General features: G+C 75.2%; 1 protein-coding gene across 18 annotated transcripts in view; it reads left to right on the forward strand.

Annotated features, from left to right (window-relative positions):
• PLEC (plectin) overlaps positions 1 to 27438 on the forward strand; it is an 81333-nt gene that overhangs the window by 12524 nt on the left and 41371 nt on the right. For 4 of the 18 annotated variants that reach the window (XM_075743042.1, XM_075743043.1, XM_075743045.1 and 1 more), the window contains exons 1-3: positions 3459 to 3582; positions 3905 to 3985; positions 10002 to 10197. In XM_075743042.1, coding sequence (XP_075599157.1) covers positions 3496 to 3582; positions 3905 to 3985; positions 10002 to 10197 — 364 coding nt within the window. In that variant the 5' untranslated portion in view covers positions 3459 to 3495. The other 14 variants (XM_075743038.1, XM_075743040.1, XM_075743039.1 and 11 more) reach the window with 7 other exon arrangements.

Consider the following 27438-nt stretch of genomic DNA (forward strand, 5'->3'; position numbering starts at 1 on the left):
GGGTGGTTCAGGGGTCCTGGAGCTGCCCTGGGGCCACGGCCCTTGGTGGGCTCCGAGCTGGGAGCCACAGTGGTCCCAAGCGCCACGGGCCCCCCCCGGCCTCATCCCTGCCCGTCCTGGCACCGAGCCCCCCCAGCTTGTCCCCCCCCACCCTTGGGCCACTCGGGCTCATCCCACCCCTCTGGGGCCCATGGTGCCCCCAGGTTTGACCCCCCCAGTCCCAGGGATGGGGTCACTTTGGGCTCACCCCCCATCCCAGGGATGCCCCCCGCCCCCCAACTCATCCCCCCGTCCTGGCGATGGGGCCCCTGTGGCGCTGGGTGCTGGCGCCGGTGGCACTGGTGGGTGCTGCGGCCCCACCATGGCACCGCCGGGTGTCCCGGCTCGGCTCCAGGCAGCGACGGCGTCTCTGCTCCTCTGCCCCGGGACACGCACCGACCGGGGCTGGTGCCGGCACCGGGACCCCTCTGTGCTCCCTGCCAACCCAGGGATGCCGGCACCGAGGGTGCCCGTGCCTGGCCTGGTGCAAGGGACACACTTATGGCATTGCCCACCCCCGCCGGCACTCCCACCTGCACCGGCATCGCCCACCCGCGCTGGCATTGCCCACCCACGCCGGCATCGCCCACCTGCACCGGCATCGCCCACCCGCGCTGGCATTGCCCACCCGTGCCCGCGCTGCCCCTCGTGCTGGCATCACCCCCCCGTGCCGGTGGGCGGGTGGGCAGCGTTGGGCCGGGGGCTGCAGGGGGGAGCAGCTGCAGGGCCGTGGCGTGCTCCGGTGGGGTTTCAACACCGCGGTGCCGCCACTGCCGCTCTGGTCTGGTCTGCTCGGGATGAAGCTGTTCCCACGGCCTCTGCCACCGATCCCGTGCTGGGGTGCGGGCACGGGCAGAGCTGGGGGGCAGGTTGTGCCGGGGGGCAGGCAGGGGGGTGGGCTGTGCCGTAGTCGCTCCGTGTCATTACCCCCCATGGGCTCGCTCTGTCGGGCAGCAGATTTTGGGGCCCCTGCGCCCCAGCGCTGGGAACATCCGTACCCCGGGGCTGGATCTGGCCCCACTCCTCCTTCCCGTGGGGCCTCGAGGGGCCGGAAGCTGCCGGCGGGTGGGGAGCGGCAGCGTGGTCCTGCCAGGCCTGCGGTTTGGCAGCACCGTGCTGGCAGCAACCAGAGAACGCTCCGGAGCATTCCTTCCCCTGCCTGCTGCTAACCCTGCCCGTGCTGCAGCCTGCCCGTGTGCTGCCTGTACTGCTCCCTGCCTGCGCTGCGCTGCCTGCAGTTCACCTGCCTGCACCGCACCATACCAATGCTGCACCTGCCTGCACCGCACCCTGCCTGTGCTGTGCCCTGCTTGTACTGCACCCTGCCCGCTCTGTACCTGCCTGCCTGCCCCTGCCTGCACTGCACGCTGCCTGCACTGCCTGCGCCAAGCCCTGCAGCTGCAGGCAGGACACTGGTGGGCACCATGGGGGTGCAGGGGGGCTCCTCTGCCCCCCCCCGACCCCCCTGAGCCGTGCTGGGGAGGGACACGGGCGCTCCCATCCTGCCCGCCCTGCCAGGTGCTGGCAGGGAGCCCGGCCCTGGGCAGAGCCGGCAGCGGCGGCATCAGGGCCGCGGTCACGCTCGGTTCGGTGCCGGCGCTGGTGCCGGCAGACCCAGGCGGTGGCACATTGGGGGGGATCCCCACTCCCCCAGCCCGGGCAGCCACAGCCCCGTCCCGCTCCCCGAGAGGGTTAAGGCTCTGCAGGCAGCTGCCGGGCTGGCCGCGGCCCAGGCTGGTTGGGGCAGGCAGCGGGAGCCGCAGGCAGGATGAGTCAGGCAGGGGACCGCAGGGGCCGTGGGAGCCGGCCGGGGGGGCCGGGGGGCAGCGGGCAGGGGCTGCAGGCAGCCTGCCTGCCTGCCTGCCTGGGGACATGTCTGTCGGATGGGGGGGAACGGGGGGCACCCCATGGCATCGCCCCACTGCTGGGGGGACCCACTGCGCATGGGGGACGGGGGGACATGGGGGACAGGGGGACATGGGGGATGTGGGGACATGGGGGATGTGGGGGACACGGGGGATGTGGGGACACGGGGGATGCGGGGGACACGGGGGCCGTGGGGCACACAGCGGCAGAGCCACACGCGGTGTGGGCAGGCAGGGTTGGTGACTTGGCCAGGGACACCCCTGTCCCCCCAGCGCCGCCCCCCCTGCCCGCACCGCGGCCAGGCCGGATCCTGGCGTCACGCCTGCTCGGCCGAGTCCAGCTCCTTCCCGGCGGGGCCCGGTGGGACCAGGAGCACCGGGGGACGCGGTGCGGGGGCCGGGGGGGGCTGTCCCCATCCGGTGGCGCTGGGAGTGTCCCCGAGCCCAGCGGGGTGAGTCAGGGAGAGCGGCCGCACATCTGGAGCTCGTCGTCCCACAGCTGGCTCGGGGTGTGCAGGGTAGCACGCAGCCCCCCGCCCCGGCACAGCCTGGCTGTGGCGTGGGGAGGGGGTCGGCTGGTGAACCCCCCCGTGGCTGCGGGTGCTGGGGGTCCTGCCCGCGGCGCTGCCTCTGCCGCCGCACCCGCTGCCTGCTGCCGTCCCCGTGGGACTTGGCCCCCAGGTAGATCTGGGGGACCCCCGGAAGGTCCCCCCTGTCCCCTGCTGCCCCATGCGGGGGGGGCAGCCCCGGGTCAGCACCCGGTGCCGCAGCCCAGCGTGGTGGCCGGGTGGTGACCAGCCCCCAGTGCCGGGGACCCCCCACCCCATGGGGCGACGGCAGCCGCCGCGGCGTGGCTCACCGTCCCCGTGGGCAAACAACGGGCAGGCAGCAGGCAGCGGGGGGCACGGCCGCCCCCACGGCATCCCCACTTACCGAGGGCACCCACCGAGAGGCACCGGGGCACACGCGGGCACGTGGCCGGGGGCATGAGCTGGCACGGTGCCGGGGGCTCTCGTCGGCACACGCGCCTGTTCGGGGAGCACGTGGCAGAGCGTACACCAGCGCTGCACTGCCAGCTCCGGCACCGGCACCGCGGGCCCCGGGTGAGCCGGGGGGATGCCGGGACAGCGTGACGTGACGCTGCACCCGGGGATGGGGCGGTGAGCGCTGGGATCCCCGGCGGGGGCAGAGTGCCAGGCCCCGGCACGCACGTCGGCGCTGAGCCGCTTGCTCTGCTCCCTCGGGAAAGCTGCCGGGAAGCACGAAGCCGCCGGCGGACGTGGAGGTAAAAGCCGAGAGGGACGTGCCGGCACCTTGGCAGCTCCCTGTGCCCGGTGCTGGGGGGTGCAGAAGGGGCGCATCGGTGATGCCGCACGCCCACCCCCTCCGCGGGGCTACCCTCAGCCCTGCGGGTGCCGCGCCAGCCGCCAGCCGTGAGCGGGGAAGGCTCGGTGCTGCCGGTGCCAAGAGTGCCGGACCTTTGTCCCTGGCCCCGCGGGGCCCGTGGGGCTGAGCGCCGCGCTGAAAGGGGCCCTTTGTCCGGGCTCCCGGCGAGGGGAGTCGCTCGGTGCTCCCGTGCTGGGATCGACACATGATTGCGGCGAGGGCGGCTGTGCCAAGCACGGACTCCTGCCTGCTGGAGGGACCGGCAGCCCCGGGCAGCGGCGCTGCCTTCCCGGTACTGCAGGCAGCGAGATGGGACGTGGAGGGGGGCTAGGACTGCCGGCCCCATCGGGGCACGCGCCGGCTGCGGGCAGCTGCAGGCAGGCACCCAGCTGCAGGCAGGCACCCGGCCACGGGCAACACCCGGCTGCAGGCAGGGACCCAGCTGCAGGCAGGCTGCAGGCAGGCACCCAGCCACAGGCAGGCAACCAGCTGCAGGCAGTGTGCAGGCAGGCATCCTGCCACGGGCAGGCTGCAGGCAGGGTGTGGGTGGGGGGTGCCGGGGGCTGGGGGTGCCCGTGCCGGGGGGCTCACGGGGCGCCGTGTTTGCCTTGCAGAGGGGCCGGAGGAGGGGCACGAAGCCGAGCCCAGCGCCGGCGGAGGTCGGAGGCCAGCGCACACCGGCGGCACACACCACGGTAGGGACCCCCGTGGAGCTGGGAGGGGGACCCCCCGAGCCACCCCACTCCTGATGCCGCCGGCTGCCACATCACGCTGCCGCGATCCGGGGTCCCTGGGGGTCCTTGCACCCCGCGGGGCCACTGTGGGTGCCGGCTGCGCCGGGGTCTGCGGTGTTAGTTTGGTGCGTCGGCCCCAATGCGGTGGTGCTGTGGGGCTGGCATGGGTGCTGTGCCGTGCTGTGCCGCAGCTGGGCAGCTGGATGTGGCTGGGAGGCACCGGGAGGCACCGGGAGGCACGAGGCCAACGTGCCGGTGTGATGGCACGGCAGGGACAGCATCCGTGGCCCGGCCTCCCCCGGCACCGTGGGGCAGAGCTGTGCCGCCCGTGGGGCAGGACGCCGTGGGGTGGCTGGCAGCTGTGGGCGCAGCCGCAGGGCACACGGGTGTGTGGGGTGCTGGGCCGGCAGCGGGGCTGGTCGGGGCACGGCGACGGCAGGATGAGACCCAGCACAGGAACGGGGCTGAGTGGAGCCCCTGGGCACCCCCTGGCACCCCCTGCACCCCCCAACACCCCCGGCACCCCCAGCACCCCCCGGCACCCTGACGGTCCCTCCCGGCATTGCCATGGGAGCGGGGGGGGTCAGGGCTGGGGGTGCTGAGCCCCTGAGCAGCCCCGGGGTGCGGGTGCGTTTGGCAGGTGAGTGAGCGTGCACGTGTGCATACCTGTGTGTTCACCCCAGTGTGCACGCTGGTGTTTGTGCCTGCGCTGTGCGTGCATCCACACCCGTGCCTGCCTTCCGGCCCCAGGGGCCGCGGCGGCTGCTGACCTGCGCGGCTGCGGTGGCACCCGGCACCGTCTCCGGTTCCTGGCACCGTCTCCGGTTCCCGGCAGGCTCACCGGCTGCCAGGGGCTCGCCGGCCCCTCCCGCAGCGCCGGTGGCTGGAGCCGAGCTCCATCCCGCTGCCGGAGCCGTTCTGGCCTGCCCGGCCCTGCCGGCGGCTGCAGCCGGAGGACAGGCAGCGGAGGCGAGGCGGGCGGGCAGGCAGGGTGTGGGTGGCTGGGCCGGGGCCTGTGCCGGGGAGCGGGTGCGGAGGCCGGGCGGTGGGCGAGCCGTGGGATCCTGGCGTCATCCCTCCGCTGCGGCGGCTCACGTGGTCTCTGGATGCGGCAGACAGCATCAGCACGCGCGCCCGCTGAGGCCGGCAAACGCGCTGCCTGCACGCCTGCCTGGGCCACGGCACCCTCCTGCCGCCCCGGGGTCCTGCCGCGGCATGCCCGCGGCCGGGATGGGCAGGGTGGGGGGGACAGAGCTGGCACCCCCACTGCGCTCGTGCCGCGGGCTGGCATCGCCATCTGGCATCACCGTCCCCGGGCCCGTCGGTCTGGCGGGGCCTCCCCGCGGTGCCACCCGCCAGGCAGGGTGTCCCCGGTCTCCCGGTGACGCTCGGCTGAGCAGCGCCGGTGCCACGGTGGCGTAAACAAGCCAGGAGCTGAGGGCGGCTGCGCCGGGCAGGGAGGAACTGGGTCATGTGAAGGGTGGCTGATGCCGCGCGGTGCTGCACCGGCCGCCGTGGTGGCACTGGGAGCGGGTGCGGGTGCCCGGGCGCGGCGGGCAGGGCACGGCACGGTGCCTGACCCGGCGGCAATCGCAGTGTGTGGGTAACGGGGTGCCGGCAGGCGGAGGGGCTGCGGGGCTGGGGGGGGCGCGGGGGGGTGCCGGCGGTGCCCGGGCTGTGGAAGGCGGCACCGGTGCCGCAGTAACTGGCACAAGGCCTGGCGTATCCCTGGTGCCAGCAAGGCCGGGGCCTCCTGCCGTCCCTGGCCCCGGCACGAGGCAGCTCCCGGGGGTCCGGCGTGGCCCAGGGGTCCCCTCGCGAGGCTGCTGCCCGCACTCTGCCCGTGCCCCTGCCCGCGCTCTGTCCGTACCCGGCAGCTCCCGGTGCTCGTGCCCGGCACCACGTGGCGGCCCTTGGCCAAAGCCGGGGGTCCCGGCCGGGCCGTGCTGGTGGGTGCTGCCCAGGTGGGGAGCAGCCGGGCGAGGGGCCGTGCCTGCTGCTGCCTGCTGCTGCCTGCATGGCCGGTGAGGGCAGGTGGTGCCTGGTACAGGGAGGGGGGCTGGGGGGGGGAGCTGTAGGGATGGGGGTTTATGGGGATGGGGGCTGGGGGGATGCCTGGGGGGGCTGGGGGGTCTGGGGGGCCAGGGGCACCCTGGGGGGGCTGGGGGGCTATGGGGATGCCTGGGGGGGCTGTGGGGCCGGGGGCACCCCGGGGGGGCTGTGGGGCTGTGGGATGCCTGGGGGGGCTGTGGGGCCGGGGGCACCCCGGGGGGGCTGTGGGATGCCTGGGGGGGCTGTGGGGCCGGGGGCACCCCGGGGGGGCTGGGGGGCTGTGGGATGCCTGGGGGGGCTGTGGGGCCGGGGGCACCCTGGGGGGGCTGTGGGGCTGTGGGATGCCTGGGGGGGCTGTGGGGCCAGGGGCACCCTGGGGGTCTCTCCCGGGGCTTTGTGTGGGGAGGGGCTGGGGGGGGCAGGGTGCAGCCCCGGGCAGTGCTGGAGGGGTTAAACACCCCCCCCCCCCCCGGGGCCGGGCAGAGCTGGGCAGGACCCTGCCTGCACCTGGGGGTGGGGGGGCACCCTCGCCCTCACCCTGCTGGGAGTACTGGTCAGGGTTAACCCTTACCGCACCGGGCACTGGGAGCACTGGGGGGGTTAACCCCTGCCGCACTGGGAGCACTGGGGGGGGTCGGCCTCTGGCTGCTGGGGGCACTGGGTGTGCTGGTCAGGGTTAACCCCTTCCGTGCTGGGTCACTGGGTGCAGCTGTGGGTGCACCGGTCAGGGTTAACCCTTTCCACGCTGGGTGCAGCGGGTGCAGTGGGTGCAGTGAGTGCAGTGGGTGCAGCGGGTGCACCGGTCAGGGTTAACCCTTTCCACGCTGGGTGCAGTGGGTGCAGTGGGTGCAGTGGGTGCAGCGGGTGCAGCGGGTGCACCAGTGGGAGCACCGGTCAGGGTTAACCCTTTCCATGCTGGGTGCAGTGGGTGCAGTGGGTGCAGTGGGTGCAGCAGGTGCACCAGTGGGAGCACCGGTCAGGGTTAACCCTTTCCATGCTGGGTGCAGTGGGTGCAGTGGGTGCAGTGAGTGCAGTGGGTGCAGTGGGTGCAGTGGGTGCAGCAGTCAGGGTTAACCCTTTCCACGCTGGGTGCAGCGGGTGCGGCGGATGCAGTGCGTGCAGTGGGTGCACCGGTCAGGGTTAACCCTTTCCACGCTGGGTGCAGCGGGTGCAGTGGGTGCAGTGGGTGCACCAGTGGGTGCAGCGGTCAGGGTTAACCCTTTCCACGCTGGGTGCAGCGGATGCAGTGGGTGCAGTGGGTACACCGGTCAGGGTTAACCCTTTCCACGCTGGGTGCAGCGGGTGCAGTGGGTGCAGCGGATGCAGTGGGTGCAGCGGGTGCACCGGTCAGGGTTAACCCTTTCCACGCTGGGTGCAGCGGATGCAGTGGGTGCAGTGAGTGCAGCGGGTGCAGCGGGTGCAGTGGGTACACCGGTCAGGGTTAACCCTTTCCACGCTGGGTGCAGCAGATGCAGTGGGTGCAGTGAGTGCAGCGGGTGCAGCGGGTGCAGTGGGTACACCGGTCAGGGTTAACCCTTTCCACGCTGGGTGCACGGCTGAGGGTTAACGCTCCCGCCGGGTGCAGCGGCCCCGGGGGTGGGTGCGGGTGCGGGTGGGGAGGTGAGATAGGCGCCCCCCCTCCCCCGCTCCGCCCCGCCCCGCCCCGCCCCCCCCCGCCTGCCGGGCCCCGCCGCTGCGGGAGCGGGAGCGGGAGCGGGAGGAGCCCCCCGGTGCCGGAGGAGCCCCCCGGTGCCGGAGGACCCCCCGCCGCTGGCCGCAGCCCCCCCGGTCATGCCCGCCCGGCGCGTCCCGGCGGACAGCGCGGCGCTCGGTGAGTCCGGAGGGCGGCAGGGACCGGCCCACGCGTGGGTCTCCCCACCCGCGGCGGCGTGGCCGCGGTCCCGCGTGGGCCCCCGGCGGGCAGAGGCGCGGCGGACCCGCAGCGTGGGGCCGGGGACCTGCCGGGAGCCGCAGGGTGGGCGCGGCGGGACGGGGCTGCGGGGGGGAGTGGGGGGGCTGCGGTGAGGGGGGGGTTGGGGTGCAGGAGCCGTGGGGTCTGGGGGTGCAGGATGGGGGGGTCGGGGTGCAGGAGCCGTGGGGTCTGGGGGTGCGGGGGGGGGTTTGGGGTGCAGGAGCCGTGGGGTCTGGGGGGTGCAGAGGGGGGGCTGTGCTGCAGGAGCCGTGGGGTCTGGGGGTGCGGGGGGGGGATTGGGGTGCAGGAGCCGTGGGGTCTGTGGGGTGCAGGATGGGGGTCGGGGTGCAGGAGCCGTGGGGTGTGGGGGTGCAGGGGGGTTTGGGTGCAGGAGCCGTGGGGTCTGGGGGTGTGGGGGGGTTTGGGTGCAGGAGCCGTGGGGTCTGGGGGTGCAGGCTGGGGGGCTGTGCAGCACAGGGGGTGTGGGGCAGGGGGCTGTGCTGGGGGTGTTCGGGGGCTGCGTGCCTGTGCTGAGGCGGCGCGGCCCTGGGGGGGGGCAGCGCGCGGGGCGGGGGGTGCTCAGGCTGGGGGTGCCGTGGGTGCGCCAGGCCTGGGGTGCAGGCGCGTGTGCCGGGCAGGGGGCTGCGGGGAGCCGTGGGAGCCGGAGCCGGTGAGTCAGGCTCGGCACAGGCACGTGCCCCACGCTCGCCCCACACGCCTGCCCCCCACGCGCAGGTGCTTGGCAGGGGGGCCCGGGGGTCGTGGGGCTGGCCGTGGACCCTGGTTGGGCTGCGGTGGGGCGGCCGGGGGACACCCGCTGCCGACACCGTTGTGCCGGGGCGCCGCGGGGCTGCCATGCATCGGCACGGGCCCCCTGGGAGAGCCGGGGCCGGTGCATCTGCCGCGGTTGGAGCTTCTGCAAATGGCGCCTCGGCAGCGGCAAACGCCACGGCGTGGGTGCCGGGCTGGGGGGGGCTCGGCCGGGCCCTGTCCCCTGCCCCCCCCGGCACCCTGGGACGGCCGGCCCTGTGGCGGTGGCCCGGCCTCGCTGCCCGGCGCTTTCCGGCGCAGCGCGGTGCAGGCTTCCAGTGGGAAAAAATATGCCGAGCCGGTGTAACCACGGGTGGCTCTTGGCGGCGCCGTGCGCGGAGGAGGGATGGCGGAGGAGGGATGGCGGAGGCATCCGCACCGCTGCCGGCTCTGACGTGCGGTTTCACTTGGCAACCTCCACCACGCTCCCCCGGGAGCGCTCCTGGTGCAGGGCTGGGATCGGTACCGCGGGGCCTCCGGCACGGCCGGGCCCTGGCAGCCTCTCCTGGCCGCGGAGCCGAACCAGCCGGCGGGCCCACAGCACCTTGCTGGATCTCTGGCGGTCTGGATGCTGGCACGTCCTCGTCCCCTGTGGCTCTGGTCACGCCGGTCTGGCCGTGCACCCTGCCCTGAGCCGCAGGGACGGGCTGTCGCGGTGTCACCGGTGGGGGGTCCCACGGGCAAGTGCCCGGTGCCCCCACGGCCGTTCCCAGTGCGGGACCCACACGTCTGCCCCAGCCGGGGCCGCGGTTCCGTCCTCGGTGCGTCCTCCTCCCCGCTTGCGTCCCCCTCCCCGGGCGTCACCGCAGCTCCCTGCCCATCCCCTGCCCGCTGATGCCCCTTCGCCATGGCAGCCCCTTGGGGACCGAATCCTCGGCAGCGTCGACCGGCACGGCTCAGCGCAGCACCCCCGGCACAGACCCGCTTTCCCGGGGCGTCGCGTGCACGAGGTCTCGGCCGGGCGCCCGTCCCGTGGGGCTCGCGGTGCCTCCTGGGGCCCCTTGGTGCTGCCGCGGGGCTGGGTGCGGCGCAGGTGCCGCAGGCGCTGCCGGCTGTGGTGGGAACCGGGTGGCAGGTGTGAGCCGGGACAGTTGGGGAGTGCCCGAAGGCCGGCGCTGGGAGCGGCGGTGCCAGGGCAGGGGCCGGGTGCTGGCAAGCGGCACCGCGGGTACCGGGGTCTCTGACGCCGTCCTTCTGCTGCAGGAGCCGACGTCGGCGGGGTGCCGGGAGCCGGCGGGGATGGCGGAGGAGAGCTCGAGCGGCAGCAGCGGCTCCCCCGGCCCCGGGGACACGCTGCCCTGGAACCTGGCCAAGCACCAGCGCTCCAAGCGCACCAAAGCGGCCGCCGGCAACGGAACGGTGCTGGACCCCGCCGAGAGGGCCGTCATCAGGATCGCAGGTAGGGCTGGCGTCCGGCACCGCGCCGGGGGTCTCGTGTGCCGGGGGGAGACAGTTTAGGATGTGGCGGGGAGGGTGTCCCTGCGAGCCGGGAGCCGTCGTGGTGGGCTCTGCTCCGGCAGCCCCCGTGGCCGCCCAGCTGCCGGGGGGGACCCGGGGATCCCTGGGGACACGGGGACCGTGCGCCGTCGTGTCCGTGCCCGGCCGCGGGGCAGTGCGTCCGGCTGAGGGGGTGCTGGGGGTCCATGTGCCGGGGGGCCAGGGCTGTGCCGGGGCAGGACGGTGATGCCAGGGAGGGGGCAGATGTGTCTGGTGTGCGCCCGTGGCCCCACGCAGCCCTCGTGGGGGTCCTGGGGAGGGCAGGGGCAGGTGACGCCCCCCAGGGCCAGGGGGGTCCCAGGGCAGCACCAGCGAGGGGCTGGTGTGGCCGGCGCTGGGGCCCGGTGGTCTGGCTGTGCCGGGGGTGTCCGGAGGGCTGCGGGGCAGCTGTGGGGCGATGCCGTGGGGTGGCCGGGGGGGCAGTGCCATGGGGGTGCAGCCGTGACCGGGAGCCCCTGGTGACACCGCGGCTGGGAGCTGTGCCGGGGTCGGGACAGTGGTGCTGCCCCGGGGGATGCTGTGCCGTGCCACGTCGTGCCACGCCGCAGGTGTCCGTCGGCAATGGGCACCCGCAGTGTCCCCACGCAGGGCCAGTGCCGGGGCAGGACGCGGCTCTGCGGTCGGGTGGGCGCAGATCCGGCTGCGCCGTGCCGGGGTGCGGGTCTGGCTGCGGGGGCACGCGGGGCTGGGGGCTCTCGTGGCCGAGTGGTCGGTGCCGCAGGGGTGGCCGAGAGGCCCGGGGGTCTCCGCCGGCACCGGGGCTGGGGGGGTCTCGTCTGCCGAGGGGTCGTGGGGGGGCCATGGAGCTCCTCTCTGTGCCCCACCGCGGGGGAGTTCGAATCCCGCGTTCGTGGGGGGAGCACGGTCAGCAGCAGCTCTGCCCGGCACAAAGCAGCGCTCCACAGGAACCATTTGCAAACGTTTCAGGAATTTATAGAAAAGATTAATTTAACGTGAGAAAGTTAATTTTTAAATTTCTAAAGCTTTCGGTTTTACCTGCGTGTACAGCAAATTCGGTGAAATTCTACAGTCCAGCAGCAGCGTAGCAAGGGAAGGATCCGGACACCTTTTCCATGACAAGGGGAAAAAAAAAAAAGTAATAAAATATGAAGATATGTTTCTAAATATGGTGCCCCACTGTCCGGGTGGGGCAGACCCACGCGGGCCCTCAATGCCTCGGCTCTGCTGCTGGGGGTCCCACGGGGCCATGGAGACACCCCCTGGGGACACCCCTGGGACACCCCTGGGACACCCCCGGGACACCCCCGGGACACCCTGGGGACACCCTGGGACACCCCCAGGACACCCTTGGGACACCCTTAGGACACCCTGGGACACCCCCAGGACACCCTTGGGACACCCTTGGGACACCCTGGGGACACCCCTGGGGACACCCCTGGGGACACCCTGGGGACACCCCTGGGACACCCTGGGGACACCCCCGGGACACCCCCGGGACACCCCCAGGACACCCCCAGGACACCCCCAGGGACACCCCCTGGGACACCCCCGGGACACCCTGGGGACACCCTGGGACACCCCCAGGACACCCTTGGGACACCCTGGGGACACCCTTGGGACACCCTTTGGACACCCTGGGGACACCCTGGGATACCCCCAGGACACCCCCGGGACAGCAGTCTGCAGCGCAGCCCCCATGGGGGCACTCATGGACCCATCCCAGCCCCCGTGTGGGGGGTGCCCCACATCCTTGGTTTGGGGTCCTGCCTCCCCACCCCCTGCCCGTGCCCTTGCCGGTGGAGCTCCGTGTCCCCCCCCGTGCCCACCGGTGTGGGCACCGCGTCCCCCTCTGTGCCCAGTGCCGGGGCCCCCACTCCTGCCCCGCGCCCTCGGTGGGGGCCGTGCCCCCCGCAGCCCCGTGTCCCCAGCAGTGGGGTTTGGGGGAGCCGTGTGCCCCCGCCCCCCTGCCTGGCGCGGGCCCCGGTCTGGCCGTGCCGCGCGGTGCCGTGCCCCTCCCCGCTATGGCCAGGATTGTTTCCACCACCCGTCTTCGCCCCGATTTAGCACCGCGGCCCCGAGCTGGGGGGGGCCCCCCCGGCCCTGCAGCACCTGCGTCCCTCCGGCCGGCGCGGTTGAGCCCCACAGCGCCATTTTCCCCGGGGGGCAGCCAGGACCTACAGCCCCCCGCGGGGTTTGGGGCGGGGGGACACGGGCCCCTGCCCGGCTGCCCTGTCCCTCCGTCCCCCCCACGGCCCAGCAGTGGGGACCGGGGGGCCCAGCCTGGTGGGGGTCCCCACGGCCCCTGGGGTCCCTGCTGGGGATGGGGTCCCTGCTGCTGCGGGGTCCCTGGGACCCCTGTGGTGATGGGGTCCCCACAGTCCAGCTTGGTGGGGGTCCCAGCTGCTGAGGGGGTCCCTGCTGTCCCCTCCTGGGGGGACCCTGGGGTCCCACCCCTGCCAGGGCACAGGACTGGGGGTCTGTGGGTCTCTGCTCGAGGACGTTGGGGGTCTGGAGGGTCCCGGGGCCGGGGGGCAGCGGGGTCGGAGGGCCAGGGCCCCGCGGGGGCTGTGGGGTGCGTGGGGACGGCGTGGGAGCGGTGGTGGCATCCGGCGCAGCCTGGCCCGGTGACACCGCGGTGCTGAGTCACGGGGTGGGGCGCCTGCGGTGGGGGGGCCGGCCGTGGGGCTGCGAGTACGTGTGGGGCGAGGGGGGTACACGTGGGGCGCAGGGGCAGGGCAGGGCGGTGCTGCCGGCACGACCGAGTGCGTGTGGGGTGGGGGGTGCGCGCGGGGGCTGCATGTGCACACGCGTGTGCGAGTGCACTCACGCCTCTGGCCCTGGAGCCCGGCTACCCCCCACACGGGAGGGTGTCCCCTGGCACGCGCCGGGGGTGCCAGTGCCCGCCGAGGGCGTGGGGTGGCCGCGTGCCGGCTGGCCGGGGGCCGTGGCACCCCCTCGTGCCATGGTGTGGGGCGGGGGTCGAGCCGGCTGCCGCTGCAAGGGCTGAGCACCCCGTGTGCCCATGTACAGCACCCAGCGTGTCCCCACACAGCACCCGGTGTGTCCCTGCACAGCACCCCGTGTGCCCGTATACAGCACCCGGTGTGTCCCCGCACAGCACCCGGTGTGCCCCCATACAGCACCCAGTGTGTCCCCGCACAGCACCCGGCATGCCCATGTACAGCACCCAGCGTGTCCCAGTACAGCACCCAGCGTGTCCCTGCACAGCACCCGGCGTGTCCCTGCACAGCACCCGGCGTGTCCCAGTACAGCACCCGGTGTGTCCCTGCACAGCACCCGGCATGTCCCTGCACAGCACCCGGCGTGTCCCAGTACAGCACCCAGCGTGTCCCTGCACAGCACCCGGTGTGCCCCCATACAGCACCCGGCGTGTCCCAGTACAGCACCCGGCGTGTCCCTGCACAGCACCCAGCGTGTCCCAGTACAGCACCCAGTGTGTCCCTGCACAGCACCTGGTGTGTCCCTGCACAGCACCCAGCATTTCCCTGCACAGCACCCGGCGTGTCCCAGTACAGCACCCAGTGTGTCCCAGTACAGCACCCGGTGTGTCCCTGCACAGCACCCAGCATTTCCCTGCACAGCACCCACTGCATCCTTTTACAGCACCCGCTATGTCCCCATACAGCACCCAGCGTGTCCCCGCACTGCACCCAGTGTGTCCCAGTACAGCATGCAGTATATCCCCCCAGTACGGCACCCAGCGTCTCCCCATGGGGCACCCAGCGTGCCCCCATAAAGCGCCCAGTGCCCCCCCGCCCAGCACCCAGTGCCCCCCCAGCAGCGCCCAGCACCGCGGGCTATTTCTGTGCCGGCAGCCGCGGCTGCGATTGGGTTTCGGGCCTTTGGGCCTCCCTCTATATTTAGGGCTGACGAGGCTCCGTCCCGCTGCGGCCGGTGTCCCTGGCCCCGGCTGTCCCAGGGCCGTGCCGTGCCGTGCCGTGGGGCAGCAGGGCTGGGGGTCAGCCCCACGGCTCGGACGGGACCCCGGGGGGGGGGCAGCTCTCCCGCCGGAGCGGGGCCGTGGGTGTCCGCAGCGGTGCCGCGCGGTGCCCGGGTGGGTTTGGGACGGCGGCAGCTGAGGCCGGTTTCGGAGAAGGAGCTTTAAAAATACCCCTGGTGTCACGGTGCCGGCAGCCGGGGGCGGGCGGCCCCCCACGTCCCGGCCCCCCCGGCCGAAGGGCCCCGTCTGCCGGGGCGGGGGGACACGGTGGCTCCGGGGGCCATCTCCCCATCCGTGGGGAGGGGGCGGTGGGTGGGCACGACAGGGTGGGAGCCGGGGGGGGTCCCGTGCCTGCTGGGGGTCATATCCGGCACCCCCCGTCCCGTCCCTCGTCACCTGCCCCCCCAGCCCCCCGCTGGGGTCCCCATCACCTGCCCCCCCCGTCCCTCGTCACCCCCCTCGCCGTGCTCGCAGGGCACACACGGGTGCCCCATGGCCGGGGCTGGTGCTTCCCCCCCCCGGGGCCACCCTTTGACCTGTCTGGGGGGCGTGGGGGGCTCCCGCCTGCCCCGTGGGGGTGGCCGTGTGCCGTGGGGTGCCGTGCCCTGTGGGGTGCTGTGCCCCGTGGGGTGCCGTGCCTGTGGGGGGGTGGCCGTGCCCCGTGGGGTGCCGTGCCTGTGGGAGGGTGGCCGTGCCCCGTGGGGTGCTGTGCCTGTGAGGGGGGTGACCGTGCACTGTGGGATGCTGTGCCCCGTGGGGTGCTGTGCCCCACGGAGGGACTGTGCCCCGTGGGATGTTGTGCCTGCGGGGGGGTGGCCATGCCCCGTGGGATGCTGTGCCCCGTGGGGTGCCGTGCCCCGTGGGGTGCCGTGCCCGCGGGGGGGCCGTGCCGTGGCGGGCGGTCCCGGCGGGTGTCGGGGCGGTGTCCGGCGGTTCCTTTAAGGGCTGGGCGGGCTGGGACGTCCCGCCGTGTCCCGTGTCCCGTGTCCGTGTCCGAGCCGAGCCGGGCCGGGCTGTGGGGGCTGCGCAGCGGCCGGACGCTCCGGACAGCGGCCCCGCCAGCACCCCCGGCCCCCCCCGGCCCCCCCATGGCCACCTACGAGCTGGGGCGCCTGCCCCCCAACCCCGACGAGCAGGACTTCATCCAGGCCTACGAGGACGTGCGGGAGCGATACAAAGGTACCGGCCCCCCCCCCCCGCCCTGCCCCACGCGGGGTCCGCGATGGGGGGCACACGGACACGCGGGGGGGCCGCCGGCGTGGGGGGCCGCCGGGCAGAGCTGGGCGGCTCATTCCCATAATAGGGCACGGCGGGTGGTGCGGGACCCCGCCAGCACCCAGCTCGGCACCCGCCAGGGGACACGTCCCGGCACCGGGCTGTGGGGACCCCCCCGATGTCCCCCCCCACGGGGGGCTCCCGGCCACTGTGTCTGTTCCCCCCCCCCCGTGTCGGTGCCCGTGCCGGGCTCTCGGTGCGGGCGGGCAGGGGGCTGTGGCACTCGGGGCAGCGTGCCGGGGTGGGGGTCCCGCTCGGTGGGCTGGGGACAGGGGGTGCCACCCGGGGGGCACGGGGCTGCAGCTGGGGGCGAGCGGGGACGGGCAGGAGCCGGCAGCCACGGGCAGCTGGGCCAGCCTGGCACGGGGTGCGGGGGGCAACCGGCAGCCCCCGAGGGGTGCGGGGGACAGGGCACGGGCACCGGTGCCCGGCGGTGGCATCGGTGGCGTCGGCATCTCGGGACATGGACGCCGGCGCTCGGCGGTGACATCGGCACCTTGGCAGCTCTGCGGCTCCCCCCGGTTTCTGCGGTGCCCCCCGGGCGGCGGGGCCGGCACGTGGCCGGGGGGGGCACAGGGTGGCTCCGCGTGGGGCCGGCAGCCTCCCGCAGCCATGCCCTTACAAGGGGAGCGAGAGCTGCCTGCGCTCTGCCTGCGCTCTGCCTGCACCCTGCCTACACTCTGCCTGCGCTCTGCCCTTGCGTGGCCAGAGCTGCCCCGGGCGCCGGGAGCCTCTCACCCTTGTGGGGGTTCCCCGGGGGGCCCGTGGGTGGGACAGCCCCCCCCCCCCAGTGCAACTGGTCCTCGGGTGCCCGGTGCCACCAGCGCCCGAGCCCCGGGGCTGAGCCGGCTGTGCCACGAGCAGCCGCGTTGGGGGTGGCAGGGCCAGGTGAGCTCTGGTTTGGTGCCACGGTGCTGCGGATGGGTGCGTGTGCGTGTGCATGCACACGTGTGTGTGTGCGTGCGTGTGCGCCGTCACAGCCTGGACGCAGCCCCCGTGCCGGGTGGTCCCTGCTGCTCCCACCGCGGTGTCCTGGGGCACGAGGGCGCGTGTGCTGGCCCTGCCAGGCCGGGACCCCCCCGCCGGGCAGGACGGGCAGCGGGAGCCCCCGTGCCAGGCTGTGCCGCCACAGGCCGGGCTGTCCACTGGCCGAGGGACCACCGCACGCTCGGTGCTGCCGGCGGGTGCCGGAGGGAGCTTGGCCCATCTGAGCCTGGCAGGGCCCCATGAAGCGCCGGGTGCCACTGCCGGGGATGGCATGTGGTTTGGGGAGCGGCCTCCCTCGGTGGGGCCGGGGCACCACAGGATGGGTCAGTGCGGCTCAGCCGGCAGCACCAAGCACGTGCCGGGGCCTTGGGGGCAACATACGGTCCCTGCTCACCCGCGCACGGCTCTGCCCAGCTGGGCCTCCCTGGGGGCCGGCAGTGCCGGGGCACGGGGGGCCGGCAGGTTTGGTGCCATGGCCCGGCAGGGCAGGGTCGGGTGTCTGGCTGCGGTGCCGCCGGGGCTGGGGGTGCACAGCCCGGTGCAGCCGCTGGTGCCAGGTTTGGGCAGGCTCAGAGGCAGAGGAAGGTCCTGGCTGGTTGCGCCAGGGTCTGCCGGCGGGGAAGGGGACGCGCGGGAAAGGGGACACGCGTGGGGCTCCGGCAGCAGCGCCGCAGCCATGGCCCGGCGGGTTGCAGGTGACCGCAGGCTTGAGTTCTGCCGGGAAGGGATGGGCAATGCCGGGGCTGAGCCGGGTAAGCCGGGAAGCATCAACCCAGCCTCGGGGCTCTGCAAAACACGGTGATGCCACTGCGGAGAGGACACGGTTGGCAGGGAGCCCATGGGAGCAGCCAGTACCTGTCGGCTGCGCCTGGGCCGGTGCCACTGGCACGTGCCGGCTCCGAGTCTCTGGAGCCCTGCGGGATCCTGTGCCGCTCTGCCGGGGGCTGGCCGGTGCCAAGGCCCGGCAACAGGGGCTTTGCCAGGGGCTGTGCCAGGGGGACATGGTCTGTGCCGGCAGCACGGGGCATCGGCGTCCTGCCGCGGCGGGGGCTGGCGGTGGCCGGGTGAGGGGACGAGCTGCCGCGCGTCGGTGGCAGGATGGACCAGGGCAAGCGGGGGCCTTAGCTGCCGCGGTGAACGGGTTGTGGCGGGCATTGTGCTGCACCGGTGTCTGCCCGGCGCAGAGCAGGAGCGGGAGGCGGCCATCATGGGGAGAGCTCCACCGCGGGATGTCCGGCCGCCATCCATGGGGCGGGCAGCGGGGGGCCAGGGGCTGGCAGGGCCGGTGGCGGCCCCGGCAGCAGGGCAGGGTGCTGGGGGGTGCCAGGTGCCGGCATCCCTGGGCGAGGCGGGCGGCAGCTGGCTGCCGTGGCCGGGCTGGCAGACGTTTGCCGGGCCGCCTCGTGGTTTCCCGATTAGAGACGTTATCGCTGCGCAGTGCCGGGAGCGCGCCTGGCGGGAACTGAAACCTGGCCGGGGGCCAGCACCGCCGCCGCTGCCGCCGCCACCGCCGTCACCCGGGGCTTTCCAGCCGGGTTCGGTGCGGTGCTCCCGGGCCGGCTCCATCTGGCGTCCGTCACCCATGTTGGGGGCAGCCAGCCCCCCAGCCCCCCGAGACCCCCTGGCCCCCCGGCTGCGGGGACAGCCCTGTGGGGTAGCCGGGTGTGCCGGGGCAGAACCGGGGGTCCCTCCCGGCAGCAGCGGGGCTCGGGCCCGGCTGGCCGGCGGCCGGGGCTGGCCGCAGTGCGGCGAGGCGGCGGCAGTTCCCGGCAGGGCCCAGGGCTGGCGCGGCCACGCGGAGCCGGGAGGCCGGGGCTTGGCGCTGGCACCGTGCCGGGGGGCCACCAGCCAGCCCCCCACTGCCACCGCCGAGCGGCCGGGGCAGAGCGGCGGTGTCAGGGATGGCAGGAGGAGCGGGGTGCCCGGGGGGGCTGGAGGGGCCCTTTGGACACAAGGGGGGCTCTGCCCCCCCCAGCTGTGGCCGGGATTGAACTGAGCTGGGGGGGGTGCTGGGGGGGGGGATGTTTGGGGGGTGATGCTGGGGGGGTGCTGAGGGGGGGGGATGCTGGGGGGTGGGGGGATGCTGGGGGGGGGGATGCTGGGGGGGTGCTGCAGGGGGACCTGGACCCATGTCCGTGCGGGGGTCAGGCTGTCCCACCCTCAGGAGAGATGTCCCCTCTCACCCCCGCCCCCCCAAGGACAGGCGTCCCCTGTCGTCGTCCCCCCAAGGACAGGCGTCCCCTCTCCCCTGTCCCCCCGCCAAGGACAGGCGTCCTCAGTGGGGGTGCGTGGGGGGGTGTCCACTCTCTCTCTCCCCTCTTTGTCCCTTGTCCTGCTGCCAGCACAGGCAGAGCTGGCTCTTAGGCCCGATGCCATGGTGATGGGCTCCACTGCCAAGGCTGCGCCAGGCCAGGGCTGGGGGGGCGGGCTGGGCATGGGGGGGCTGTGCTGGTGGGGTGAGAATGGGGGGGCTGTGCTGATCGGGGGGCTGTGCTGAACCCAGGGGGGCTGTGCTGGGTGGGGATGGGGGGGCTGTGCTGAACCCAGGGGGGCTGTGCTGGGTGGGGATGGGGGGGCTGTGCTGAACCCAGGGGGGCTGTGCTGGGTGGGGATGGGGGGGCTGTGCTGCTGGGGGGCCAGATCTGAGCAGCAGGGGATGGGGGGGCTGTGGGCAGGGTGGGGGGGTCTGTATTGGATGGGGATGGGGGGTTGTGCACGCGGGGGGCTGTGCTGCTGGGGGGGCTGTCCGGGGGGTCTGTGCGGATGGAGGGGGGCTGTGCGGCGGGAGGGGCTGTGCTGTACTGGGGGGCCGGGCCGTGCCGTGCCGTGCCGTGCGGGGGGGTCGGGGCTGCGGGGCCGGTCCCCAGCAGGTGCGGGCGGGGGGGGCGGTGCGGGGGGCGGTGCGGGGCCGGGGCCGGTCGATGGGGGGGGGGCGGTGCGGGGGGGCGGGCGCGGTGCCGCAGCGGCGGGGGGGGCGGGGCGGGGGGCGGGGCCGCCCCGGAGCTGCGGGATCGATCGGGACCGGGCGGGAGCGGCGGGAGCGGCGGGGGCGGCCATGGAGGCGTCCCGCTCCATCCACCACGAGATCATCTCCCTCAAAGGTACCGGGGGGGCACGGTACCCCCCGGCCCCCCGCGCCCACGGGTGACGGGCGAGGGGCTCGGGGTGACGGGCTCGGGGTGACGGACTCGGGGTGATGGGCGAGGGGTGATGGACTCGGGGTGACGGCGAGGGGTGACGGACTCGGGGTGACGGGCGAGGGGTGATGGGCTCGGGGCTCGGCCGCCATCACATCCCTGAGGGGCTCCGGCCGCATCCCGCCTGCACCGGTGCTGCCTTGGCCGTGCCGGTGCTGCCTGCAGCCCGCTGCCTGCAGCGCAGGCAGGAGGAGCGGTGGGCACCCATCCCGGCGGGCAGGGGCTGCCCTGGCATCACTGGCCCCTGCCAGGCCCTGCTGCGCTGGGGGGACGTGCCGGGGAACCGCGCCATGCCGTGCCGCAGAGCCGGGGCGCTGGGGCGTGAGTAACGGGCACCCGCGGATGCCGGTCACGGGGATGCTGGCCGGCCCGTGTCTGACCGCAGCGGGCAGGCAGCCGCCGCAGGGCCCGTTACCCTGACGAGCCGCAGGGCTGGGCCGGGCTGGCGCGGACCCCGGTGAGGGTCGGGGCGCAGCCGAGCAGGGGCTTGCTCTGGGGTGGCCGGCAGCCGTGGCAGTGCCGTGACAGTGCCGTAGGCCTGGCCGGGGCAACCCAGGCTGTGCCCCTTCCCACGGAGCCTGGGCTGCCGGCGGGGCTGATTTATGGTGAGAACGGGCACGGCCAGAGGACCCCCGCCGGCCCCGGCCTCATTAATAACCCAGCCTTGGCCCACAGTGCCCCCCGGCCCCCCCGGCTCTGACCGCGGTGCCCTAGGCGAACAGCGGCGCCTTTGTTGCTGCCTCAGCATGGGGAGCCCTCCGGCCCCGCCAGCGCCAGCCCTTATGGACCCCGGCACCGGCACCGGGGGGGGGAGTGACGGGCCCACGGCCAGGAGCTGCTGCCCACAGGGCCCTGCCTGCACTGCTGCCCGCCTGCCCGCCCCCAGATTTGGGGGTCTGCCTGCAGCCTGCCAGGCTGCCCAAGGTCTCTATGGGGCAGAGCCCCGGCTGTGGGGCAGATCTCCAGGCCGTGGGTCAGAGGGGCGGGGGGGCGCGGGGGGGGCAACAGGGCTGCAGCGGTGCCACGTGCCGGCAGCCGGTGACCCCCCCCGGGCCCCCCGAGGCGCGACGCTGGGGCCTTCATGGGCCGCGTGCCAGAGTCGACGGGATGCGGTATGGCAGAGGTGTGAGCTGCGGGGCTGGTACCGGCTGCGGCATCGGTACCGGCTGCGGTGCGGCTGGCAGCGCCGGGATGGGCTGAGCTGGCGCTGAGCCGGGCTCGGGGAGGACAGAGCGGTGCCCGGCCCCTGAGGAGCACCCGCCGCGCCCCGCGAGGTGAGGGGGGGTGCGGGGAGGGTGCCGGCACTGTGCCCAGCGTCCTGGCGGACGGGTGGCGTGGGGGGAGCGGCTGGACGCCGGAGCTGGCTCCGCTGTCACATCGCGTTGGATCACTGCGGCGGGCGCTGACTCGGCACTTCCCGGTTGGCGGCCGGACGGCGCGGCTGTGACCCGGCTGCGGGGCCCCGGGGCTGCAGTGGGGTGCGACGTCCTGGGGGGGCCGTGCCCACGGGGAGACGTCCCGGCCGTGCCCGTGGTCGTGTCCCCATGCCGTCCCTGCGCCCACCGACACGGGGACGGGGACCCGGTGCTGCAGAGGGCTGGCTGGGGGCAGCGGGGTGGGGGGGCCGGTGCTGGCAGACACGGGGGGCAGGAGGCGGCTGCACGGGGGGACACGGGTCCCCCCACCCACAGGGAGCCGGGTTGCGGCTGCAGCAAGACAGAGGCAGTGCCACGCTGGTTGCGCCGGCCCCACACCACGGCCTTGGTGTGTCCCCCCGGGTGTCGTTTCCCCCTGAGTGTCCCCCCCAAGGTGTGTCCCCCCCCTTGCCGTGCCCAGCGTAGGTGCAGGGCCCCGGGTCCCCAGCACCCCCGGGAGCCCCTGCCCTGTTCCCGAGGGGGGGCTGGTCGGTGCCGGTGCCGGGGGAGCTGCGCCCCACAGGCCTGTCTGTCTGTCTGTCTGTCCTGGGCCCGTGGCGCGTCCCCTGCCCCTCCCGGCCCTCCAGGCCCCCCCGGGGAGCATGCCGGGGTCTGGGGTGACTCGGGGTGTCATCGTTCCTGTCGCCACCCCTGCCCGGGGGGGCTGCGGCTGGGGGTGCCCTGGCCTGCGGGGGGGTCCCGGGCAGGCGGCACTGGGCTGGCGTTGGTGAACTTGCCCCCCCCCACACTGGGCTGCCCCCCTCGCGGCCCCTGTCCTTCCCAACCCTGCTGGGGTTACTGGGGTACCGTGTGCCGGGGGGCATGGTGGGGGGGTGCGCTCCGTGAGGCTGGGCATGCTGAGGGGGGGCTCGGGCATGTGGCTGGTGCTCTCCCAGGGGGTTCCCTTTGTGGGGGGGAGCGGCCACCGTTCTCCTGCGCTGGGGTGGGTGGGTGCCCCGAGGTGGGTGGGCGCCCCGGGTGCCCCCCCTGCTCCCGGCCCCTTGGCTCCTGCACCGGGCTGTGCTGTGCTGTGGCGGGGGCCCTCGGGGGGTGGGGGGGTCCGCTCCCCCCACCCCTGACTTCCCCCCGAATCAGAGGGATGGGGAAGTTGTGCAAGTCCCGGTGCGGGTCCCCTCCCGGCAGCGCCGGTGTGGCTTACATCACCGGTTCCTGCGGGTTTGGGGCACGCGGGGCCCGGCAGCTCTGGGGCGGGCGCCCACCAGCATGAGCGTGGCTGGGGGCTGTGCAGCCCCCCGTGCCCGTGCCAGGGTCTCCGCTCCCCACCACTGCCTGCCGCCTTGCCAGTAAATCTGTGCACACCCCGTGGCCGCCCCGCTCCTGGTAGCGCCATCAGCCGGGACAGGGGTGCCGGGGTTGGTGACACTTCTGCAGCTGACGCTGTCCCCAAGGCCGCAGCGTCCCCCAGGCCCCCCGTCCCCCCACTGCTGCCGGGGGGGGCGGTCGGAGCGTCCCTTGCCCCACTGCGCTGGGCTGGGGGGCCGCAGGAGCCCTGGCTGGAGGGGGCCAGACGCGGCGGTGGTCCTCTCCTGCCGCAGGGCTGGGGGGCTGGGATCCCCTGGCAGCAGTGGGGGGGGTCCCAGTCGCTTTGCTTTGCTGCGGGACCTCTTTGACCCAGGGCTGGCTGGGGGCTGCCGCATGGCGATGGGCGAGCCCCCGGCACCCCGGGCACCCCGGGCCGTCCCAGAGTCCCTCCGGCTCTTGGGAGTGGTGCTGGCACGTGACGGGAGGAGGAAACCGTCTGGGTGCCCGTGGGCCGGCTACGCACCCCGCCACGGGACCTGGGTGTGCCCACAGGGCGGAGAGCCCTGGGTGCCATGAGCCCTGGGTGCCGGGAGCCCTGGGTGCCGGGAGCCCTGGGTGCTGGGAGTCCTGGGTGCCATGAGTCCTGGGTGCCGGGAGCCCTGGGTGCCATGAGCCCTGGGTGCCGGGAGCCCTGGGTGCCATGAGCCCTGGGTGCCATGAGTCCTGGGTGCCGGGAGCCCTGGGTGCCGGGAGCCCTGGGTGCCATGAGCCCTGGGTGCCGGGAGCCCTGGGTGCCATGAGCCCTGGGTGCCGGGAGCCCTGGGTGCCATGAGCCCTGGGTGCCGGGAGCCCTGGGTGCCGGGAGTCCTGGGTGCCGGGAGTCCTGGGTGCCGGCAGCCCTGGGTGCCATGAGCCCTGGGTGCCATGAGCCCTGGGTGCTGGGAGTCCTGGGTGCCATGAGTCCTGGGTGCTGGGAGTCCTGGGTGCCATGAGTCCTGGGTGCCGGGAGTCCTGGGTGCCGGGAGTCCTGGGTGCCGGGAGCCCTGGGTGCCATGAGCCCTGGGTGCCGGGAGCCCTGGGTGCCGGGAGCCCTGGGTGCTGGGAGCCCTGGGTGCCAGGAGTCCTGGGTGCCATGAGCCCTGGGTGCCGGGAGCCCTGGGTGCTGGGGCTCTCCCCATGGCGGTGCTCGGGGTCCCCAGCCGGCGTGGCCAGGGCCATGCCGGGGTCCCGGCAGTGGTGGCGTGTGGGTGGCAGGCAGCTGCCCGTCCCGGTGGGGTGCGGGGGGCGGCTGCGGGTGGCAGCTGCCTCGTCCCCACCTGCCAGCCCTGGGGACGAGCGGCCGGGGGGCGCGGGGGGAGGCGAAGCCGTGCCAGCACCGTGCCGCCGGCTGCTGCGGGACCCCGGGATGTGGGGACGTGTGCTCCCCCGGGGCCCGGCCCGGCCCCCCCCGCACGAACAGGGGCAGGAGCGGAGCAAATATTGACGTTAGCAGGATGCGGCCGCTGGAGCCCTGCCTGCCGCTCTGCCTGCAGCCCTGCCTGCCGCCCTGCCTGCCGCCCTGCCTGCCGCCCTGCCTGCAGCCCTGCCTGCCACTCTGCCTGCCGCTCTGCCTGCAGCCCTGCCTGCCGCTCTGCCTGCAGCCCTGCCTGCCGCCCTGCCTGCCGCCCTGCCTGCAGCCCTGCCTGCCGCCCGCCGGACAGATGCTCCCGGGGGTGCGGGGGCCACGTCCCCGGGCAGATGGCGGCGGCCCCCGGCCCCCCCCCGGCTGAGGGTCCCGTGTGTGTCCCCCCCCTTCCCGGGCGGCGGCTCCGGCGCCGGGGCGGTTCGGGGGGGCGGTCCCGGGGTCCGGGGCGGGGCGGGGCCCGCGGGGGTTCCCACGTGGGAACCGGCGGGGTGGGTCGGGGCGGGCGGCGCGTCCCCGCCCCGGAGCGGCGGTGGCGGGGGGGGGGTGTGGGGGTGTGGGGGCAGCGGGGCCGGCCGTGCCCCCCCCCCGGGCGGATGGCGGGGCCGGGGAGGGGCCCTTGAGTCAGGGCTGGGCCGAGCGGCGGGTGCCCCGGCCCCCCCCCCCCCCCCACGGCCCCACGGCCCCCCCCCCCGCCGGCCCGGGGGTGGAGCTGCCGCCAGTCTGCCCGCCGCAGGCAGCCAGCGCCGCGCCGAGCCGTGCCGGGCCGTGCCGGGCCATACCGCGCCGTGCCGGGCCGAGCCGGGCCGAACCGTGCCAGACCATACCGTGCCGCGTGCTGTGCCGAGCCGAGCCGAACCGAGCCGTGCCATGGTGGCCGGGATGCTGATGCCGCTGGAGCGGCTCCGTGCCATCCTGGAGCTGCTGTTCCGCGAGGGCGTGCTGGTGGCCGAGAAGGACCCACGGCCGCGACGCGCCCACCCGCAGCTGCCCGGCGTGCCCAACGTGGAGGTGCTGCGCGCCATGGCCTCCCTGCGCTCCCGCGGGATGGTGCGGGAGACCTTCGCCTGGCGCCATTTCTACTGGTACCTGACGGACGAGGGCATCGCCTACCTGCGCCGGTACCTGCGCCTCCCGCCCGAGATCGTCCCGCTCTCCCTGCAGCGCACCCGTCACCCCGCCGCCCCTGCCCGCCGCCCTGCCGACACCCGCTCCGGCACCGGCGTTGGCACCGGCGTTGTTGGCACCGGCACTGGCAGGGCGCGTCCCACCGGCGGTGACCGGCTCTACCGCAGGAAGGAGGAGGCCGAACGGCACGTGGAGCCCGTCGTCGTTGCCGCCGCCGCTGCGGGGGGAGTGTCCCAGCCGCCCCCCCAGCCCGGCCCAGCCCCAGGTACCGACCAGCACCCGCGGGAGGGGGCCCTGCGCCAGGACCCCCAGGCCGGGCGGGAGGAGGGTCCGTCAGCCCCCACCCCGGGTGCCCCCGGCGCTGAGCTGATGCCACGTCCCCGTGCCCGAGGGCAGGCCGCCCCCCCCCCCTCCCTGCCCAAGGTCAGGGTCAGGGGGCACCTGCAGCCCCCCGCTGCCTGGGGATGAGCGGGGGGGGGACGGGGGGCCGCCATGCCCCTCTGCATCCGCAGGGACCCTGTGGCCCCGCAGAGCTCTGGGTGTCCCGGCACGGGGGGAGCGCCGTGCTGGAGCTGCGGTGGTCCCAGGGCGCCAGGGTGGTCCTGGGGGGCCGGGGGTGCCGGGGTGCGGCAGGGCGGCTCCCCGAGATGCCCAGGTGGTGGTCGGGCAGGTGGGCTGCTGGGGACCCCCAGGGCTGCTGGCGTCTCACTGCTGCCGTCCCCCCTGGGCTCCCCGTGGTGGGGAAGGGGCTACAGCGTGGGGGAGTGTGCTGGGGGGGGCTGCACCGTGGGGGGGCTGCGCCGCAGGGGACCCGTGCCGTGGGGGACCCGTGCCGTGGGGGACCCGTACTGTGGGGGGGCTGTGCCGTGGGGGGCCCGTGCCGTGGGGGGGCTGCACCCCGAGGTACCCGCTGTGCTCAGGGTGGGTCCGGACGGACGGACAGCGGCAGCTGGGGCGGGCAGGGCTGTTGGTGGGGAGGGGGCTGCGGGGGGGGGGGGGGGGGGGGTGTCCCCGCCCGGTCCCCCCAGCGACACGCGATCCGACACACGATCGGCGGCAGCTGGATGCGGCGGGGGCTGCGGGTCCGGCCCCCCCCCCCCCCCCCCGGGCGGGGCAGCTGCCGCCGGCGCCCTGAGGCCGCGGTGAGGGCCCCGCTGCCGGCCCCCCCGCCCCGCTGCCGGCCCCCCCGCCCCGCTGCCGTCCGTGACTCAGCCCGCAGCCCCTGGGCAGCCGCCGCTCCAAGTTTCCAGCACGGAGGCGCCGGGCCCGCTCCCTGCCAGCGCCGTGAGTCACCGGGCTGGCGGGGAGGGGGGGGGGACACACAGGCCCACGGGTCCTGCTGCACCCGTGGGCTGCGTGGTCCTGCGTGGACCGGCCCCGCCACAGCATCCCGGTCCCGCTCGGCTCATCCCCTGCACCGCGCATCCCTCTGCTCGCCCCCCGGTCTGCCTCGCTCGCCCCCTCCTGCAGCCCCGGGGACGCCACGCACCGCGCCCCACGCACGCCGCCCCACGCACCCCGCCCCACGTCCCACGTCCCGGGGGTCGGTCCCTGCGCTGGGCTCCGGGACCGCGGGGCTGGGTGCTGCGGCGCGGGGGGACCGGCCGTGGGGCTGGGTGCTGCCCGAGCCCCTGCCCGGCCCCGCGTGGGGGGGGGGGGTCCCCGTGGGGCGCGGCCGTGGAGCCCCGGCCCCTCCCGGGACGGAGCCGTCGCGCCGCTCCGGGGGATCCGGGTCCGGGTTTTCCCTCCGCTCCGGGGAGCCTGGAAAACCAGGCCTGGACTCCAGGCCGGCGGGGACGGGGTCGCGCCGGCGGCGGGGGGCTGCGGGGGTCCCCGCGGGGCGGAGCGGGTCCCGCTGTCGTGTGTCGTCGTGTCCCCCCCCCCCCAGCCCGGTTTCCTCCGGCGGCGGGGTCCGTTCCCAGTCATTAGCGCCGCTGTAATTAACTCCCCGAGGTGGCGGCCGGGTTAACCCCCCCGGCGCCGGGGGTCCCGGGGTCCCGGGGTGCCGCGGCCGCCCCGTCCCGCCCCCGCCCGTGTCATGTTCTAACTCGGGCTCGGTGACGGGTCCCGGTTATTTATATCGGCGCCCGCTCCCTGCCCGCCCCCCCCTGCCCCCGCCACCGGCGGAACCGCGTTGCGCCCTCGCTCCGCGCTGCCCGTTCCCTGCCCGTTCCCTGCCCGCTCCCTGCCCGCTCCCTGCCCGCGCCCTGCCTGCCCATGAAGGTCGTGCCGGGTAGGTGAGACCCGCCGGGACGGGACGGGGGGGCGAAGGGGGGAGGGAAGGAGCGGGGAGGGGGGGGGGGGGGGCTGGCGCCGCCCGGACGGGACATCCCGGGATATAAAAAGCCGGGATGTGAGTGATGGGGGCGAACGGACCGGGGCGGGGGGGGGGGACGGGGACGGACATGGAAGGGGGGGAGGGTGGGCCCGATCCTGCCCCGGTACAGCGGGCGAGAAGGCGTCTCCCCGCCGCGGACCGGGAGGGGTTAAGGCGGAGCGGGATCTGCCCCGGGGGGGCGGGCGCTGGTGCGTCCCTGCCCCGCCGCTCCGAGCC

The sequence above is a fragment of the Balearica regulorum genome, chromosome 2 (assembly GCF_011004875.1).
Source record: "Balearica regulorum gibbericeps isolate bBalReg1 chromosome 2, bBalReg1.pri, whole genome shotgun sequence".
Taxonomy (NCBI): domain Eukaryota; kingdom Metazoa; phylum Chordata; class Aves; order Gruiformes; family Gruidae; genus Balearica; species Balearica regulorum.